Genomic DNA, 19,197 nt, shown 5'->3' with positions numbered 1-19,197 from the left:
TAGCACCGTTATAAAAATAGCATAGCTTTTAGAATTTATCCAAATGTCATTGCTAATCTTTCTCAAAGTCACAAGTACAATCTATTCATTCTCCACAAGTCAAGAGATGCGAACCCACAAATGTGTCTTTAGAATACAATCCTTATAAATCTCTTTCTTTTATAATAAAGGGAACAGCTGGATTTCTTCACTTCAGTGTCTCTCTTCCATCATCTTTTTCCTTAATATGTTATCTCTTTTGCATTGTTAACTTTCTTTAGCTTCCGACTATAAAGGCAAAGTTAAAGTTTTTTTTTTTTCCAAGAGACGTTCAACATTATTAGCCCCTAGGGAATTATAAATGAAAACCATGATGAAGTATCACCATGTACTTTTTGGAATGGCTAAAATGAAAAATCATGATGACACCGAGTGCTCATGAGGGTGCGAAGATGGAGACCGACTGATCTCTCCTACATTGCGGGAGGGGATGTAAAACGGACAACCACACTGCAAAGTTGTTTGCCGGTTTCTAAAACCAAACAGGCACTTTCCATATGATCCAGCAATTGCACTTTTGGGTATTTATCCCAGGGAAATGAAACCTTGTGTTAACACAAAAACTTGCAAGTGAATATTCATAGCACCTTTCTTTGTAAAAGCTCCAAATGGAAACAACCCAAATGGCTTTCAACAGGTGAATGGTTAAACAAACCCTGGTATATCTGGACCATGGAATACTACTCAGCAATAAAAAGGAATAATATATTGATACATGCAACAATCTGGATGCACTTAAAGACATTATGCTTAGTTGAAAAGGAAAACAATTTCAAAAGGTTAAATAGTGCATAATTCCATTTTACATAGCACCCTCCTGCCGACAAAATCATATAGATGGAGAACAGATTAATGGTTGCCTGATGACCAGGATGGCAGTGGTGGGTTGGGTAAAACTTCACAGGGATAGCACAAGGGAGTTCCTTTGTGGTAATTGGGCAGTTCTGTATTCTGTTTGTGGTAGTGTTTACACAAACTTACATGTGGGGCCAAATTGCACAGAACTACACACACACACACACACACACACACACACACACACACATACACACATGAAGGAAAACAGGTTGAAAACTGAACAAGGTCTGTAGTCTAGTTAACCGTATTGTACCAATATCAATATCCTGGTTTTGACATTATACTAAAGTCATATACCATGTCACCGTTAGGGAAAGCTGTGTGAATGGTGCAAAGAACTCTGTACTTTTGCAATTCCCTGTGAGTCTATAATCATTTCAAAAAAACATTTTTCCAGGGTGCCTGGGTGGCTCAGTCGGTTGAGCGTCTGACTTTCAGTTCAGGTCATGATCTCGCCGTTTGTGAGTTTGAGCCCCCATCAGGGTCTGTGCTGACAGCTCAGAGCCTGGAGTCTGCTTTGGATTCTGTGTCTCCCCTTCTCTCTGCCCATGCTCATGCTCTGTCTCTCAATAATAAATAAATGTTAAAAAAAATTGAAAAATGTGTATTTTTCCTCTCAAGTTTCATGTATCAGTTGTTTGTGACATTTAACCCTACGTTTGGTGAATGTACTGAAAGGGCAGGAGGAGAAAGCAAAGAGAGGCTCTTCATGTCTTTTTGCTTTATGTCTCTGTTTTTAAGAGAATCAGGAAACGAAAGTATTTGGTGCTCTGCCAACTATTAATGAAGGCTGTCTTGCTAAAACAGAAGTGCTTTGAAAAAAGGCTACTGGCTCACATCCTATCATTTCTTTCCTCAGAAACTCTCATGGCTCTCTGTTACCTATAAAATGAAGTCACACTCTTTATCCTGCCATTGAAGACCTCTCATAACATGGCCTCAACTTAGAGTTTCAGCTCTACATTCCTCTCATCCTCTATTCTATTTGAGAATCCACTGCTTCAATCTGTTTTCTACGCCAGAGCCCAAGTTTTCTTAAAAACTCACATTTGGATTCCCCTGGCACTTGGCCTAAAGACTCACACCCTTGACATGGACATCACGACTCATAGTCTGGCCCCTGCCTCCTTTTCCAGGCCATCTTGTACCACTCTTCATTCTCCGTGTCCAGCCACATGACCTTGTCCACAACTTCATCCTTGCCACAGCCCTTCCCACACAGGGCATTGAGCACATTGTCTTCTTTGCTTGGACCTCTTTCCACCCCTCCTGTAGATCTCAGCCCCACTATCAATTCTTTAGGAAAATTTTCCCCAACTCCCCAGTTGAGGTCAGGTTGTTTTGACAACCATTCTAATAGAACACTTTCCTTGAGAACATTTATCCCTCGTTATAACTATACATCCATTCCTTTGATTATCTGACCAAAGCCTGCCTTCTCCATCTGAGTGGAAGCTCCATGAGAATACAGAGGGTGTCTGTTTTTGCTCACAACTTTGTTCACCACTTAATACGATGTCTTGAACGTAGAAGTATTCAGTAATTATTTTTTAAGTGACTAGATGAATCAAACTGGAACAGCTGCTCTCCAATCATATTCATTGGGTTTCCTTCTCCCAAACTCTGTCATGCTCTTCACTCCAGGTGCAAAGCTATACCCACATTTTATCCTCTCTACACTTTATCCAATTTTATAGACTCACAGGAATGGATACTTCCTTGCCTTTGGAAATAAACATCATCTCTGACTCCTTTGGAAACTGTAGCACTTAGGCATCTGTTCTCTTGCCATACTTGGTGTTTTCAATAGACTTTGCCTCTTATCCCCTTTATCAATTCATTCGTTTCTGGAGGGCAAGGCTTATTCATTTCTCTTTATAGCACCTTCAATAAATAGCTAATTTCTCAGGTGGTTAATTAATATATTTTCCCTATTGCTTAATATGGGTAAAAGCTAAAGGTTTTATAAGCTTATTATAAGCTGAATTAATTTATGGCAAACTCAAAAAGAAAACGGGAGGTGGCCAATTTAAGCTGAAAGAAAGTTTCAAAACAATATATGTGTACACAGAAAAATCAAACAAATCTAACATTTTCTCATGCTTGGTGTAATTCTCAAGAATGAAGATCCCCCGAGTCATGTTCTGAACCCATCACCAAAGGTAGCAGGAGACAATACTATATATACAATAACATTCAGAAAAGTGGAGAGCTATTCAATGATTGTATATGCCTATGTTTCCTTATCCAATGGAAGAGAAAATTGTCCACAATAGTGATGTTCTTTCTGGGTTCTACATACAAACCCATCCAGTAATAAATGTGTGTGAATTCTGTGAGTGGCTGACAAAAATAAAAATTATAGAATCAAGGGAAAATTATTGATCTTTGTTAGTTCTACCAAGTAAACTAACTTACTAAACAGCAGTACAGACATGGTTCCCAGAACAAATGCCTTCTGTTCTGACCATTTATTGTTATTTAATAAGTTTATTTGTTGTAGGTGGCAAAAATAATTCTAGAATTGTTAGCTTCAACTTGCTTTTTTCTTTCTGCTATCTGTTGCTAACTAAATTACAATGAAGACCAACTGATATTTCAGTAGAATTATTATTTTTCTTTCTCTCTACAGAGTTAAGATAAACTTTTTCATAGAATGGAGCATTGAATAGGTGTTAAACAACTAATTTGAGAGAGGTGGCAGGATGGATTTGGATGGCGGTGTATGACATGGGTTGAACTAAACACCTGAAGACCAGGGAACCTGTTGTTAAGAATAAATTGTCACTGTTCACAAACAAAATGAAAAATTAAAAAGAAAATTTTGAAGGGGGAGCCTGGGTGGCTTAATTGGTTGAACATTCGACTCTTAATTTCATCTCAGGACATGATCTCAGGAGCCCTGCATCAGTCTGTGTGCTGAAAGCTGGGAGCCTGCTTGGGGGTCTCTCTCCTCCCCTCTCTCTGCCCCTACCCAGCTTGTGCACACACACACACACACACACACACACACACACACACACTCTCTCTCTCTCTCTCAAAATAAATAAACTTTAAAAAATTTTGGAAAAAGCTCCATAAGAAACCAGCAATTGGTTGTGACTTTTCAATGCTTGAAAGAAAAAAAAAAACCCAAAAAGTCAACTGTATTTTCAAAGGGTGAATTCTCCTCATACTCCCCGAGGCTCATTTCTAGTTTTTGACTCTGGGCTAATGGGTGCAGTTCTGCCACAAAGCTAACATTTGTCTCTTCGTTGTCCCACCACATCTGTATGGACATTCTGGAGGCCTCTACATTTAAGTAGAGAACTGCTGGGAATCTCTATGCCCCCAAATACTAGAAATAAGTGCAGGTGAATTAACTTCTTTGAACATTTATTGAGTACCTGGCATGTGCTGGGTTTTCTACTAGGTACCAGAAAGTCAAAGGTGAGCAAGAAATCACTCTTGCTGTGAAAAAAACCCTCACAGTTTGGTGGAGTAGGTAGGAATCATTCTTAGGTAAGGCATCATTCTTAGGTAATAAACACCATTCTTAGGTAAGACAGACTACAGACAGAGCTAGAAGACAAAGTGCCATGGGAGCACAAAAGAGAGATACCAGTTGTCGCTGTGGGGCTTGTCGAGGTGAGTGAGAGTTAAGCTGGGCGCAGAGGCTCTACAGCTGATTTCCAGCATCTGTCCACCTCTCCTCTCCCACAGTGGGATTGCTCCCACCCTGACTCCAGGAGTGAGTGCTGATTGATGAGCCAGTGATCCTCAAGTAGACACGGTACCTCTCTGCCAGAGGGCATTTGGAAATCCACAGGGACACTTTTGGTCGTTATAACGACTGAAAAAGATGCTATTGGCATTTGGTGGTCAAGGGTTAGGAATATTAAATGACCAATAAAGTAGGAAAGGGACCCAAATCATGAAAAATTGCCCCCCCTAAAATGCCAGTGGTACTCCTATTGAAAAACATGAGTCTAAGCCAATCAGAAAAATCTCATCCTGTATCGGGTTGGGGAGTCCAAGTTTAAGCCAATTAGGTCCCAGCATCTCCCTGTTATCATTGCGGTCCAATCAGAGCTCTGGACTTTCCTTCAATGTGTCTAGACAAGCATCCTTTCTGTCTCTCACTGGGCATGTGGGAAGAAGCCTGTAGCCCCATCTAAACCCATTCTAGATAGCTTCCCATTCAGTCCATATAATCTCAGTTTGTTTAGGGGGTTGGTTTGCTTGTTTGTGTCTTCATTTTTGTTACTGTTGTTTCTAAGCAAATTATTAGAGTGGCATGAATGTTGTTGTGGCATCAAGTCTAAGTAAACTGTTATGTGAATAATGTTTTGTTTTCATCCTGGAGCTTTGGAAGGACTACAGAATTCATAATATTGCCGTAAAAGGAGAAATGAGGGTGAAACAAAAATAGGCAAACTTATTATTTATGGTGTAATGAAGAATGTAAGTGGTGCCTGGTGCAAGTTGTGAAAACCCAAGTTAAACTTGCAATTGTGTGTATGCATGTGCATAAAAGAAAAAGAGAGGGAGGGAGGAAGGGAGGACACAGTGATTATCTTCATGAATAACGCTATTTAGGAATTTATGTCTTACTCTTTTACAAGAAATTCTGTCCCTTCAGGTTGCAAAACCTCCTCATTAAAGAAAGTTAAAAGAAAAAATTATCAAGCCCTGTGATTACTTAATCAAAGTCCATGGACATGTTCTAAATAGCTTAAAATAGCTCTTTTTATGCTTATTAATAACTCTCCTACTGACATAAGATTAGTTGCTCCTATTCATAGCTAGAAAATATTTTCCTACGTTGTCAATCCTTATGGTCTATTAAGAACAAAGAGGAAAAAGATATCCAATTACATTTGAATTGAGAAAAACTAATAAGACATAGAAATAAAGCTCAAGTTATTTTTTATACACCCAGTTTTCCTCTTGTAACACTTCTAGGGGAGTATTCAGATTCCCAGGTGACTCAGCTGAAAGGAAACTACATCTGGAAACAGAGGCAGCTGCGAAGAACAGAAGAGTCGCCAGTACCTGGATGCTGGTCAGAGTCGTGTACTGGTAGGCCTTGACCACCAGGTAATTTGCTTCCAGGTCGATGAGTCCCAGGATCATATACTTCCACCACCTTCGTCGTAAAATTGCCAGGAGGTTTTCTTCTCCTGTGTTATGAAGGTAAGAAGAAAGGGGTTAGGTTCTGAACACACGTTCTAAAGGTTCTAAACTGCCTATTTAGAAGGATTCTAAAATATTACCGTATGATGTATTTTTTACTGTTCCTTATCAAAAGTTTAATTAGACAAATGAGTTGTGTCCAAGACTGACGTGTTTTTATTGTACATTTTGGCCTTTCGGATTGGTTTCTATGCCAGAGGAAGCCTGGGCAGGATTTTAGATCACCATGCAAAGCATTTTCTCATGAGCGTTTCAAGGAAAACTCATTACATCACGTAAAAATAAAAGGAAAGGTGTGCCAGAAAGGCTGCATACACACACAGAGTCCAAATCATTCCAAACTTCAGTATTGTGGTAAAATAGAAAGAAATGAAATGAGGGCAGCTCAATGACAACGGCCTATGCTTGGCAGCTGATCTGCAGTTAGATTCCAAGACTCCATCCTGAGCGCTTGCTCAGCTTTGAACGTTACATGCTCTGAACATTATATTCTGGTGGGGTGTGGGTGATGGGAAACAAAGGAAGTAGGGGTCATTCTCAGATGGAAAAGAGCCATAGGATCATGGTCTGAATATTGCCCCAAACCCTCACCATCTTGCCTCTTAAGACTATAGCATCAGAACAGATTTGGAATCCCTTAGTTTTTCATCTGTATTTTTACATATTTCAGGCCTGAGATAAGCCTTATTTTTCAAGAGGAAATCATGATTGTTAATAATAATAGCTCTTTGGAGCCAACCTGTGAGGTCTTCCTAGAGGATGGTGAATATGTAGAAACCCTGAGTGAATGGTGACTGTATTCATTATGTATTGCTGCACAACCATTATCCTAAAACATTGATGCTTAAAAAAACAAGAATTTATTATCTGTTTTGTGGGTCAAGAATCTGGACACAGCTTAACTGAGTGCCTCTGATTCAAGATGTCTCAATTGCAGCCAAGTTGTCAGCCATGAATGTAGTCATATCTGAAGGGCTGACTGGAGAGGGATCTGCTTTTTTTTTTTTTTTTAATGTTTTTAATGTTTATTTATTTTTCAGAGAGACAGACAGAGTGAAAGTGGGGGTGGCAGAGAGAGAGAGAGAGAAAGAGAGAGAGAGAGATTGAGAGAGAGAGAGAGAGAGAGAGAGAGAGAGAGAATCGGAAGCAGGCTCTAGGCTCTGAGCTACAAGCACAGACCCTGACGCGGGGCTCAAACTGAGACTGTGAGATCATGACCTGAGCTGAAGTCGGATGGTTAACCAACTGAGCCACCCAGGTGCCCCGAGAGGGATCTGCTTCTAAGCTCAGTGAGAATGGCTGTTGGCAGGCCTCAGTCCTTTCTACAATGCGGGCGGGGGGGGGGGGGGGGGACCTGCAGTCTTTCTTATAGCCTATTACCATAAATGACACTTCTGCCCTATTTGATTCTTTAGAAGAGGGTAAGTTCAAGCCATATTCAAGGGAAAGAATTTTGTAAGGATGTGAATACCAAGAGGCAGAGATCATTGGAGGCCATCTCAGAGGTTGGCTACCCAGTGATACACACCTTCAGTACTATAGCTGTGCTTAAGCTGGTCCTCAAGAACCTCAACAGACCCCTGAGCCACTCTTAGAACTTTGAACTCCTAATTTCTACCATTGGTCTTATTCCAGTCACCACGATAGGAGGTGAAGACCTTTTCAACATTATGAAGACTCGTAAAACAAAGCTTTCCAGCTACATGGATAATGTCAGAGTGTGGGTTGTGTCTGGCTGGCAACAAGGAAGGAGAGGTCCCTGGACCTTTGGGAAGCTAACCCAGTTTTCAAGCCTTATTTCGGATGCTACACTTCTCATATCCTTTGCTCCAAACACACTAAAAATCTCTCTCAGTGAATTGCTAATTCTTGTTCATCCTACAAAGTTTAGTTATTCTCTCCCATTTTGTCTGATACCACTGCCCCCTGGGTAATGTGTACCCAGCTCTGAATAGTCTTTTCACATGATTGCAATTACTTAGAAATTGTCTCTTCACTAAACTAGGAATTTGGGGATGGTAAGACATCAATGTCTTACTCATACATGTATCCACAGCACTTAGCATACTGACATATACTAAGGATTAGCTAAGTGTTTTGGAATGAACAAATAATTGAACTGAAAAAAGTGTGAAGTGCTATCTCTCTGAATATGTCAAGAGCCAGCTCTAGAATATGAGTCACATTTCTTAGTGTTTTGCACTTAGATTCATAGCTGGTAGATGTGATCCCCAAGGTTATTTCCTCCCAGCCAGCTCATTTTGGCAATGCCCTCGCACAGCATTTCTGCCTTTCTTACTTGCCTACACATTTGATAAATCAACACACCTCTCAATTTATTTTGTAAATTAGTGATTCACAACTTCACTGAATATTCCCATCTTCTTGAGAGATTTTTAAAAATTTCAATGTCTGGGACCAGTCCCCCCAAATTCTGATGTAATTATCTTTGGGTGGGGCCAGAGCATTGAGCTGAGGATCAAATCTAAGACTTTCAAATGGTTGGTGTCCAATGGCAATGCTCAGGATGACCTCAGCTAGGAACTCCAAAGAGGTATAACCACAGACGATTGAAGACTCTTCATACCAAAGAAACATCTGAACATCTGGCCTAAAGTATGCTTTCCCTTGTCTTGTCTCTGGGCTTTTCCTTGTGCTGATTCCTCTGTTTGGACTATTCTTCCTCAGTCTCCAAATGAAGGATCAGCATAGACACCACCATCAGGAAGCCTTCCTTGATCTCTTAACTCAATCTTCCTAGGACTGGGTTTCCCTGTGATGTGCTTCTTTAATGTCTTTTGTTTATCCCACATATAATACTTATCTCACTGTAATGACCTGTTTTCTTGACTCTATTACCCATTAGATTATTAACAATTTGGAGAGCATGGCATTGCCTTGTCATCACTTTATTTCTAGGATCCAACAGTATATGGTGAGTGGTCAATAAATAATACAGAATGTATAAATAAATTTCATGTTTAATAATCTTAGCAATGCTAAATAGCATCGAAATTGAGGTACTTAAAATATATCTACTATAAACATTCATGTTCCAGACAATGAAAATTGTTTTTTAGTTAGAATGTAGACAATATCTGACACAATTAATTTGGTGACCATTTTACACATAATATACTATACATAGGACATCAAAAGGTTGATGGCATATTTAACTGCAAAGCTGCAATTCTATAGTCACAGGTCATTGTCCCAGTTAATTTACACAATGAGCAGAGAATTGCCAAACTCGGAGCATACCAGCCACATCTCAATGATGTAAGACTGAAAATCTGGGTCATGGTGCTGTTTGTTCTACCAATCAATAACATATTCAAAGTGTAATTCATTACATAGATTCAAAGGAATGATTAGTTGCCTTGCTGTTCCGCTGAAGAAGTCTGCAAAGCAAAACACTCTAAATAAATGTTCCATATTGTTTCATTTGAAGCACCAGAAAACATACAACACTTTTGCAGAGCAGAATTATCCAGGAAGGCAAGAGAGCACTTTTGCATTTTGGCTGAGCAAAAAATCCAGCCCTTGAAAGGACTGCTTAGGGATTTGTCTACATGGCTCTCATTAACACTGATGTACAATAGGTGATTAAAATTCTTTCTAGAATAATGAAAATGCATTCTTTACAGCCTTTGTGCCAAACCGCTCCCTAAATCTCATGAAATAGGGCCATCCATAAGAAAGAGAAGCACAAGTGGTGGTATGTTAATGTTTTGAAATTTTTCTTCTTCTTTTTTTTTTTTTTTTAATTAACTAGAAACAGTAATAAAATCCATGGGTGGAAACTTTAGAATTACAGTCTAGCATTTAAATGCATTCTGTTAATTATTATTTTTATTATCAATATGTTCAAATATAAATAAAAATATTAGAGGACAATATAATAAGGTAACCTCCAACCTGATTTTGCTACATTCGTTTCAGAAATTTGGGGATTCTTTTTGAGGAAGAAAAAGCTACAGATAAAACTGAAGCTCCTTTTTTGCTCTTGCCAAATTCCCTTCCTTTCCCTCCTTCTTTAAATCATTGCCTTGATATTATTGTGAATCCTTCATGTTTATGTTTTTGTTACACCTTTTCTAGGTATGTTTGTATCCAAAATACTTCATAGTTTAGAGTTTAAAGTTTTTAAACTTTATATGAAAGTTTATTGTATATACTGTACATGTAACATTCTTCTAGGGTTTTTAAATATTTCACATTGCTTTACAAATGTATCCCTGTTGTTTCATGTAGAGCTAATTTATTTTAAGCACTGTATATTATCATATTTTATGAATCTGTCACAGTTTATCTAGTCTCCCACCAATAACCTATCTAGGTTGTTTCCATTTTTTCTCTATTAGGAACAGTGCAACAAAGAGAGTTACTCTAATTTTAAGTAACAGCACTCCAGCAACAATAACTACTTCAATAATTAAGAACAGGGAAAGAAATTACTGGCAATCTTGATCATGTCATTCATATTTAATTTTACTAAGCACCAACAGCATGATCAGTCAAAAGTGTTTTTGAGTTTTTGTAACAAATAACTTCTAGGATACTTACTATGTACCAGGCAGTATCCACATGCCTTACAAATAACTAATTTACCTAATCCTCATAATAACCCCATAGAGTAGAGATGGCTATTAACTTTACGTGCAGATGACAAGATCAAGGCCTAGAGGAATTAAATAACTTGCCCCAAGGGACACACAGATAAGCCAGGATCTGGACTCATGACAATCAGGCACTGGGGTTCAAACTCATTAGCACTGTACAAATTTTGCCTCACTGATTTGTAACGGTGGCGTTGTCCTCAGGAGTCACACATTTCTCATTAAAGACTCTTTCATGACCTACCTGTCCCGACTCACTGCTGGGTGCCCCACTGCTAACTCCAGGAGGTGCCCATCACACTGAAGCCCATGTGCATGGCGCCCCCTGGAGTTGCCAGTACCAGTGATGCAGCTGTGTGTCTACCCCTGAAGCGGCTTAGGGATGAGGATGTGTCCCAATCACCATCAGGTCAGTATCAAGGATATGGTGTCTCCTTGCCTGATCTAAAGTCCATGACCGACTTGCCCTTCTAAAATATAAAATAAGGTCTAAAATAAATCCTGTAGCTTAGAGAAGTTTAATGACGAATTACTGTTTTATGCTGTGCTACTTGCTGAAGCCTCAGGCATAAAAACACTGGTCACACACGGGTGGGGCCAGGGTGGTGGTGGTTATTAATACATGCTGAATGAAGGAAGGGAAAACTTTTGTACAAAAACAGAAACATGGTTAACATTCATGGCAGTGCCTGGAAAACAGATCTCTGATTCATAATATTCATAGTATTCTTGTTCATCCCCAGTGGTAGTCTGAGTAAAGAGTAACAGCACTGTAAGACAGTACCAGAGGGAACAAGACAGCTGCATTATTCTTGGGACATTTTCATTAAGGGCTCTCACAGGTGGTGTGGTCTTTCATGGTGTTCTTATGCAAGAACAGAACCCAGCATGCTTTGCAGAGTCTACAGCAAACGCAAAGCCCCTACACAGGGGGCAAGGCCCTTACTTGAACCGGCACCTCCTTGGCTCACAATCTGAAGCCATAACACCATCTTTCAGGATTCCCAAGGGAAGTGTTTACGTATGGATCAGTGAACCTGAAAAATTTTAAATGACTGATGACGGAGGTTTTAATTACTCACCATTAAAAGCTGAAATTTATTAGAATGGAAAGCTTGAGACAATTTTCTTTAGTCAGGAAAGTGAACCAAATAAATGCACTTAGGAGGAAATAAAAATAGAAGTTGTTCACAAAAAGGATTGCAATCAATCATACCTTATAACATGAACCTGAGTATAGGGATGAAATACAAAAAAAAAAAAATAATGAAGATTAGATTTTGTTTTGTATTCCTTCACTCATGTTTACAATTAGAAACAGTGCGATTAGGACGAGAATAAAAGACAGAGTTGCGTCTTGGTCGGATCGTGTGGCATCTCAGACCTGGGGTTGGGCACAGACTGCCTTCTGCTATGTGGTCCTAAGTAACTTGGTAAATGGCTCTGAACCTTGATCCCTCTACTGCGAAAGGTAGTATGAGTAATGTGTGTAAGCTAACATCTAATGTAAGGTATGTGCACAGGACATAATAGCAAGGGGTAGGGTTCTGAAAGCCTTGTATCCTTCCAGCCACCCACTGCATCCAGCTCACCATGTGTGGTAGAACTGCCTAGAGGAAGCCCAGGAACATGAATCCTCACAATTATCACTTCGGGCCTCAGCCACCTACCCCTCTCTGTCCCTTACCCTAGGTCACATCGCAGCCAGCATACAACATTTATCCAAACTAGAGGCAAGCTGAGGCCTTGTCTTTGATGCCTCTCCCCCGGACCAGCCAGTGTTTTGATCCTTTGGATAGCACCACTTACCCTGAGAGTGGAGGCTGTGTGAACGTACAAGTTTTCTGCCATCTTGTGCCAGGCCCTTCTCTTGTTTACACATCCTCAGCTAAGCCCCACATAGTGATTTAGACAAGTTAGTCAGTGTAAGATCTTGTTATTAAGGCGAGAGCGCTGAATAGCACCTTAAAAATCTGCTCAGTCATCTGGCTGTTTTCCAGAAATGCCTAGTAAAACTTTGAAGAAAATACCTAAAAGCAGCTAAAGATGAATCATAATCCCATCAGGTTGTGGTAGCTGTTACTGTAAGTTGAATAGGAGAGAATAAAAGATAGATGTGTGGAAATGATCGCACACAGGATAGGTTGCTCAACAGTAAGTTTATTTTATTTCTTTCAAAGTTACATTTCTGGCATTGATAATTAAAATACAATATTCTAGCTCTAATTATGAACTCTATTACTTCTTCTGAGATAAAAGCGTTTACACATTGTAATATGAAAATAAAAGTCTCAACTTTTCAACATGTGTATCTCAGTGTATGTTACCATTTCTTACATGAACCAAATCACTCAAATCTTAGAAAACTTCCCTTTATGAATTTTTTAAGCTGTCATCTTTTATGAAGCTAAGATATATAATTTTATGGGGCACATTTATCCAAAGTATCCAAACTTCCTGTTATCTTGATGTGTCTTAGAAAATACAATTACTAATATTTTCTTCTTTGTACCAATATAAAAATCGGTATGAATTGATTGCCTAGCTTTTATCATCCAGATAGTTTAAACACATAGGAAGATAAATAAATAAAGAACTTTTCAGAGGCACCTGGATGGCTCAGTTCGTTGTTGAGCATCCAACTCTTGATTTCGGCTCAGGTCACGATCTCACAGTTCCGGTGTTTGAGCCCCATGTCGGGCTCTGTGCTGACAGTGTGGAGCCTGCTTGGGATTCTTTCTCTCTCCCTCTCTCTCTGCCTCCCCCCGCCCCCCACAAGAAAGAAAGAAAGAAATAAGGGAAGAGAAAGAAAGAAAGAAAGAAAGAAAGAAAGAAAGAAAGAAAGAAAAGAAAGAAAGAAACCTTAAAAGAAAGAACTTTTCAGGGGGCACCTGGGTGGCCCAGTCAGTTAAGCATCTGACTCTTGATTTCAGCTCAGGTCATGATCTTATGGTTCATGAGATCGAGCCCGTGTCAGCCTCCCTACTGACAGCGTGGAGCCTGCTCAAGATTCTGTCTCTCCCTCTCTCTCTGCCCCTCCCCAACTCACATGTGTGTGCTCACTCTCTCTCTCTCTCACGCTCTCTTTCTCAAAATAAGTAAATAAATTAAAAAAAAAAAAGAACTTTTCAAGATATCTAAAAACCCACATACAGGGGCACCCAGGTGGCTTAGTCGGTTGAGTGTCTGACTTCAGCTCAGGTCATGATCTCATGGCTTGTGGGTTTGAACCCCACATCAGGCTTTGCACTGACAGTGCAGAGCCTACCTCAGATCCTCTGTCTCTCTGCCCCTCCCCCGCTCATGCTCACTCTCTCTCAAAAATAAACATTACAAAATTAAAAAAAAATTTTAAAAACCTATAAAACAAATTGCATACCAGCTATTAAACTCTGTTGATCGATACCTGTGTGCTATGGGTTGCTCTACCTCTTAATGAAAACAGTGCATTAGACCTAAACAACTCCCACAGACAAATCCCACCCGGAATTCCTTTAAAACATGTATGCTGTTCAGCATGCATTTTATGTTCTTGGAAAAGAGCATCTTATGAAAGAATAAACCTGCATGAATGACTAAACACTGTCACTGTGAATAACTGAAAGAAGAATCTGAAAATCTGATAAATGTTAAGTGGCTGCATGGTCAAACACAACCAACATCTCTGCCCCATGTTTCTAGTTGTAATAGACACATTTATTCATATATATCATCTAACAATTAAAATTTAACCCATAAAAACCAAGCACATCTTTCTCCCCCAAACTCCTGTCCAGTTTATGCCTTTTCTTGAGCAACCACTCCTTGGCGGGGGGGGGGGGGGGGGGGGGGGGAGGACACATTTTAACTATGTTGTATCTTTAACGGTTGTCTATATGTGCAGGTTCTTGCCCTGAAAAGTCTCAGCAAGAGTTCCTCCCTTTTGATTTAGGTAGTGAGTCTATGAGGCTGGGCTGTTCCCTTAGGGTTGCTCGGCTCTTCAGCTCCAGGAGGCAGATTTATCAGAGAAGTCATCAAGAATGGTGCCCTTGGAAGTCATGTATATGGTGGCCATGCCTTCCCCTTGGTGGGGCAACATAAAGAGGGCACTGGAGTCATTCAGCAGTGGGCTTTAAGCCAGGCTCTTCCAGGCACTGGGCATATGATGTTGTTTTGCAACTTTGTCTCTGTAACCTCCATTTTCCTCATCTACACATTGGACGTACACACTGGACCTGCTTTCTTGAATATTAATTAGAACTAAATGAGATATTTGAAAAATGCTTGACATGCTGCCTGGCAAGTAGCTTTTGTTATTACTATCTTGATTGTTATCATAGCTGGTCTTTCCACATGCCCTACTTCCTACATAATGTAGTTGTATAGTAAAGAATTGAACCTTGCTCCAAAAGTGGTTTTGGGATTTGAAAAATCTGGGATTTGAACTCGGCTAACAATACGATTCAGGGTAGGGGCTGGCCATGCCAGAAAGACCAACAATGTGATTTGTGGGGCAGAATTTGGTCGCCCCCAGACTCTGGAGACTGAGATCAGCCACATGGGCAATCAGTCATGCCTACATAATGGAGCCCCAATAAAAACCCTGGACACAGAGGTTCTAGTGAGTTTCCCTGATTAGCAATAATTTGTCCATGCTGTCACACACTGGAGCTGGGAAAGTAACACATCCTGACTCCATAGAGAGAGGACAATGGAAGCTCTTGACTTGGTACTTCTGGATTCTGCTCTATGTGCTTCTTCCCTTGGTTGATTTTAATCTGTACCCTTTCCTTGCAGTAACTGTAATCATGACTCTAATAGCTTTCATTGAGTTCTGTGAGTCCTAGCAAATTACTGAACCCAGGCATGGTTTTGGGGAATACTTCCTGCCCTATCAACTTGCAGTTGGTGTCAGCAGAGAGGGTAGTCCTATGTGGACTCTAAACTTTCTCACTTGGCTTAAACTCTCACAGTTGATGTGGAGTAATGGTAGTGTTGGGGCTATGGCCCTAAATCTTTGCAGTCCTCAAATACAACTAAATTTGTTCCTCTCTTGCTCAAGAACTTGAGTACATTTTAGGTGTATCTCAGAATAACCAGACTCAGAATCCTCCAGGTCTGAATTCAAATTAAAACAAACAACTAGTCTCCTTTCCAGATGATGCTAAACAATGTATGTGATTATTTGTTATCTTTAAAAGGAGTGTAGGAATTTTGTGCTTTATATCTAAATTTTCTGTCATTATAAAGATATCACTTACAATGGGAAATACTGCTCACTAGCTTAAAATGGTTAATGATAGGTTGTCTGTGTGTGGGGGCAAATGCTTTGATTTGAAATTATTCAAAGCAGTCATAATAAAACTATGTGCTAATATAAATCTTTCTATTTTCCTGGGGGGAGCCTGCTGAGAGGAAAATGTATTTGTCCTTTTTAATGACAAGACTATTTTCCTTTTCTTCATCCCATTTTGTGAAAAGTGACCCTACTTGCCTTTTGGAGGCTTCCTGTAATTGGCTCTGATGCCTCTTGACATTAGCAGATGAATCTGTCAGTTTTATGAATTTTGTTTTGAACAAAGAGCTGTGTAGCAGCTAATGACACATGATGTAAGGGGAAGAGGCCAGCGCGGGCTTGCCTCTGGACTCTTGCTACTTGCCGAGCATATTCAAAAGACAACGTGACAGAAGGTGCCAGCCTGAACTCTTGAGGGCTGACCTTGAGCTCTGACATGAGAACATCTGTCATGATGGACAGATAGGTTAGACCCAACATGGGAAATTAGCAAGAGAAGTGTCCACAGGCCAGAAACGCTGGTAAAGCAGAAATCCGGTCATTCTCCTCTCCCCTGTCCACCCTCCCACCTCCAGCCCAAATGCCAAGCACAGATCTACCAAGGCCATTTCTGTTACCTGACATCTATTTTTCATTAAACACCATTTGTCAGGCACTGACACCATATATTCATTCTCTCATTTACTTGCCACCCTATACTCTAGGTTAAAAGCATGAAGTCAAAAAGACCTGTGTTAAGGTACGGACTCTGCTCCTGAACTGGCTGTGTCACCTTGAGAAAGTTTACTCATTCATAAAATGAGTCAGACACTACTTACTTGAAAATACGCTACATGGATTAAACGAGAAAATATATGTAAAGTGTCTGGCTTCCAGGAAATACTTAGTAAATGATAACTTTGTTATTAATAGCCTTATGAAGAAGGCATTTTTCAGAGCATGAAATTGGATTTAGAGTTAGGTGATTTGTCTAAGGTCTGTCCTGACTTTTTATTGGAAAGTATTCACTATTCTAAGAATGATGCTTTTTGTTTATATGGCACATTTCATAAAATAAACCAGAAATATCTTTATTTATATGATCTTTCTGAAATTAGTTTCAGTAGAAACAAGGCAGTATTTTCTAAGCAATGCAATATATATATATTGTTTATGTTTATGTTTATGTTTATGTTTATATTTATATTTATATATGTAGTCCCATCTTAAAATATTAAAGAATATATTTTGGGGGTTAAAAAGTTTCCACTATACTAACCTAGTGGCAAAGAACACTATGGTGCCCAGATAATCATCTTAAAATACCATTTTCCACCAAAAGAAATAATGGTTTTTGGAGAAGTGGTTAATGGCAGATTTGGGTCGGGAAATGTAATACAAGTCAAGCCTGGAACATCTTGTCATATAGAAGAGCAAGACAGAAATCAAACATTACTAGGGCTGTATCAAAAGGACACAGAGGCCAACTTGAAGGGTCTTTCATATGAAACTAACAACTGAAATGGATTGAAATGTATCAGATATGTTTAGATCCGTAAGTTCATAACAAATATGAAAGCAAGAGCAACAACAATTACCACCAAACACATTGAAAAAAAATCCTAATTGGTCACCATTAGAAGATATTAATAAACCAATTCATTTTGAAAACTGGTAAACAAAGGGAAAAAAATCAAGTTTTTGTCCCCTGGGATTCTTATATGAACTATACCACTAGGTAACTAAATAGTAGATGAGGGAGAGATTGGTCTTTATGGTAATATTCTAACCAATAAATTTAAAAAAATGAGAGAATTAGACTATCATATTTTGTACCCCATGATGAATTAATGGGTATTGGCCTTGAAGGTCAAGCTACTAACATTACAAAGGAAGAGACAATGAAGCATTATGTTTTATGTGCTTCCTGGTGGAAGAACCAAACACTACTTACACACACACACACACACACACACACACACACACACAGAACCTAAATCTGATCAAGTCTCTGGACTTAGCTACTAATTTAGAAAATTCAGAGGTCAGAGAAGTATGTTAAAAGTCACTAGAAAGATTCAATCAGCAAAATCCAGACTGTGAGATCTGCTATAGTCTGGCTACTCAGTTTGGTCTGTTGAATGGCAGCAGGAGTGATTAAGGGTCTTTCAGAAATGCAGACTCTCAGACCTTCCCCCCACCTATGGACTCAGAATCTGCATTTGAGTGCCAGCCAGTTTGTATACCCTATGGCTGGAGAAGCAGTGACTGTAGAAGACACATGCAGTTTCTTCAATAAATAAACTGTAGTAAAAACAAAAGAAGGAAATCTATAGGTTAAAAGAACCTAAGAAAAACATCAGCCATGTGCAATGTGCAGACTTTATTTGCATCCGGACTCAGACAAACTGTAAAAAATATATATCTATGAGACAATTGGAAATTTGAACACTGACAGGAATTAGAATTATTGTTAATTTAATTTTATTTTATTTTATTAAAATATTTTTATTTATTTTTCAGACAGAGAGAGACAGAGCATGAGCAGGGGAGGGGCAGAGAGAGAGGGAGACACAGCATCCGAAGCAGGCTCCAGGCTCTGAGCTGTCAGCACAGAGCCTGATGCGGGGCTCAAACTCACAGACTGTGAGATCATGACCTGAGCTGAAGTCGGACACTTAACTGACTGAGCCACCCAGGCGCCCCATAAATTATTGTTAATTTTAAATGTGATCAATGTTTACTTTTAAGCTCTTATCTTTTAGAAATACACACTGAAATAGCTGCAGATGAATTGACACAATGTCTGAGATTTGATTTAAAATAACACCAGGGAAAGTGGTGAGGATAAGGATAAGGATTTGAAATTTATTGAAGCTGATATTCTAGCACATGGGGGTTCATTATATTATTCTGTCTACTTTTGTGTATGTTTGAAAGTGTTCAGAATAAGAAAGTTACAAAAATAAGAGGTTCGGTTGTGAACAGGAAGTTTAGCTAATGGAGTATCCTTGGCCAGAACATGTGAATATCAAGTTATCTGTGCGTCTGTGGGCTTCTTTAAGTATTTTACTGCTGTAGTCACATTCCTCTGTCGGGTGTCCTTGGCTTGTAGGTGATATTATCCTCTTTAGCAGCCAGAGAATGCAGAAGTTTGAATTCTATTACTTCCGTGTCCTCCTTTCAGTCTTGGAGGTCGGGGAGGAATTCTTGGCAACTCTTCCAGCAGGGGTTTGACAAGCTCTTCAGAGC

At 39.5% G+C, this 19,197-nt stretch overlaps 1 protein-coding gene and 1 long non-coding RNA gene across 5 annotated transcripts in view; one reads left to right on the top strand and one right to left on the bottom strand.

Moving 5' to 3' along the window:
* SLC35F1 (solute carrier family 35 member F1) overlaps nucleotides 1–19,197 on the bottom strand; it is a 442,526-nt gene that overhangs the window by 72,294 nt on the left and 351,035 nt on the right. For all 4 annotated transcript variants that reach the window (XM_042987078.1, XM_042987076.1, XM_042987077.1 and 1 more), the window contains exon 3: nucleotides 5,932–6,059. In XM_042987078.1, the coding sequence (XP_042843012.1) occupies nucleotides 5,932–6,059 (128 nt within the window). The remainder of the gene's footprint in view (nucleotides 1–5,931; nucleotides 6,060–19,197) is intronic.
* LOC122238722 lies at nucleotides 4,464–7,884 on the top strand. The gene is made up of 3 exons (XR_006217836.1): nucleotides 4,464–4,524; nucleotides 5,842–6,072; nucleotides 7,708–7,884. It is a non-coding gene; the product is annotated as an uncharacterized LOC122238722 (long non-coding RNA).

This window comes from Panthera tigris, chromosome B2 (genome assembly GCF_018350195.1).
Source record: "Panthera tigris isolate Pti1 chromosome B2, P.tigris_Pti1_mat1.1, whole genome shotgun sequence".
Lineage (NCBI taxonomy): Eukaryota > Metazoa > Chordata > Mammalia > Carnivora > Felidae > Panthera > Panthera tigris.
Note: the sequence above shows the minus strand (reverse complement) of the source record. Positions and strands in the feature narration are given on the sequence as shown.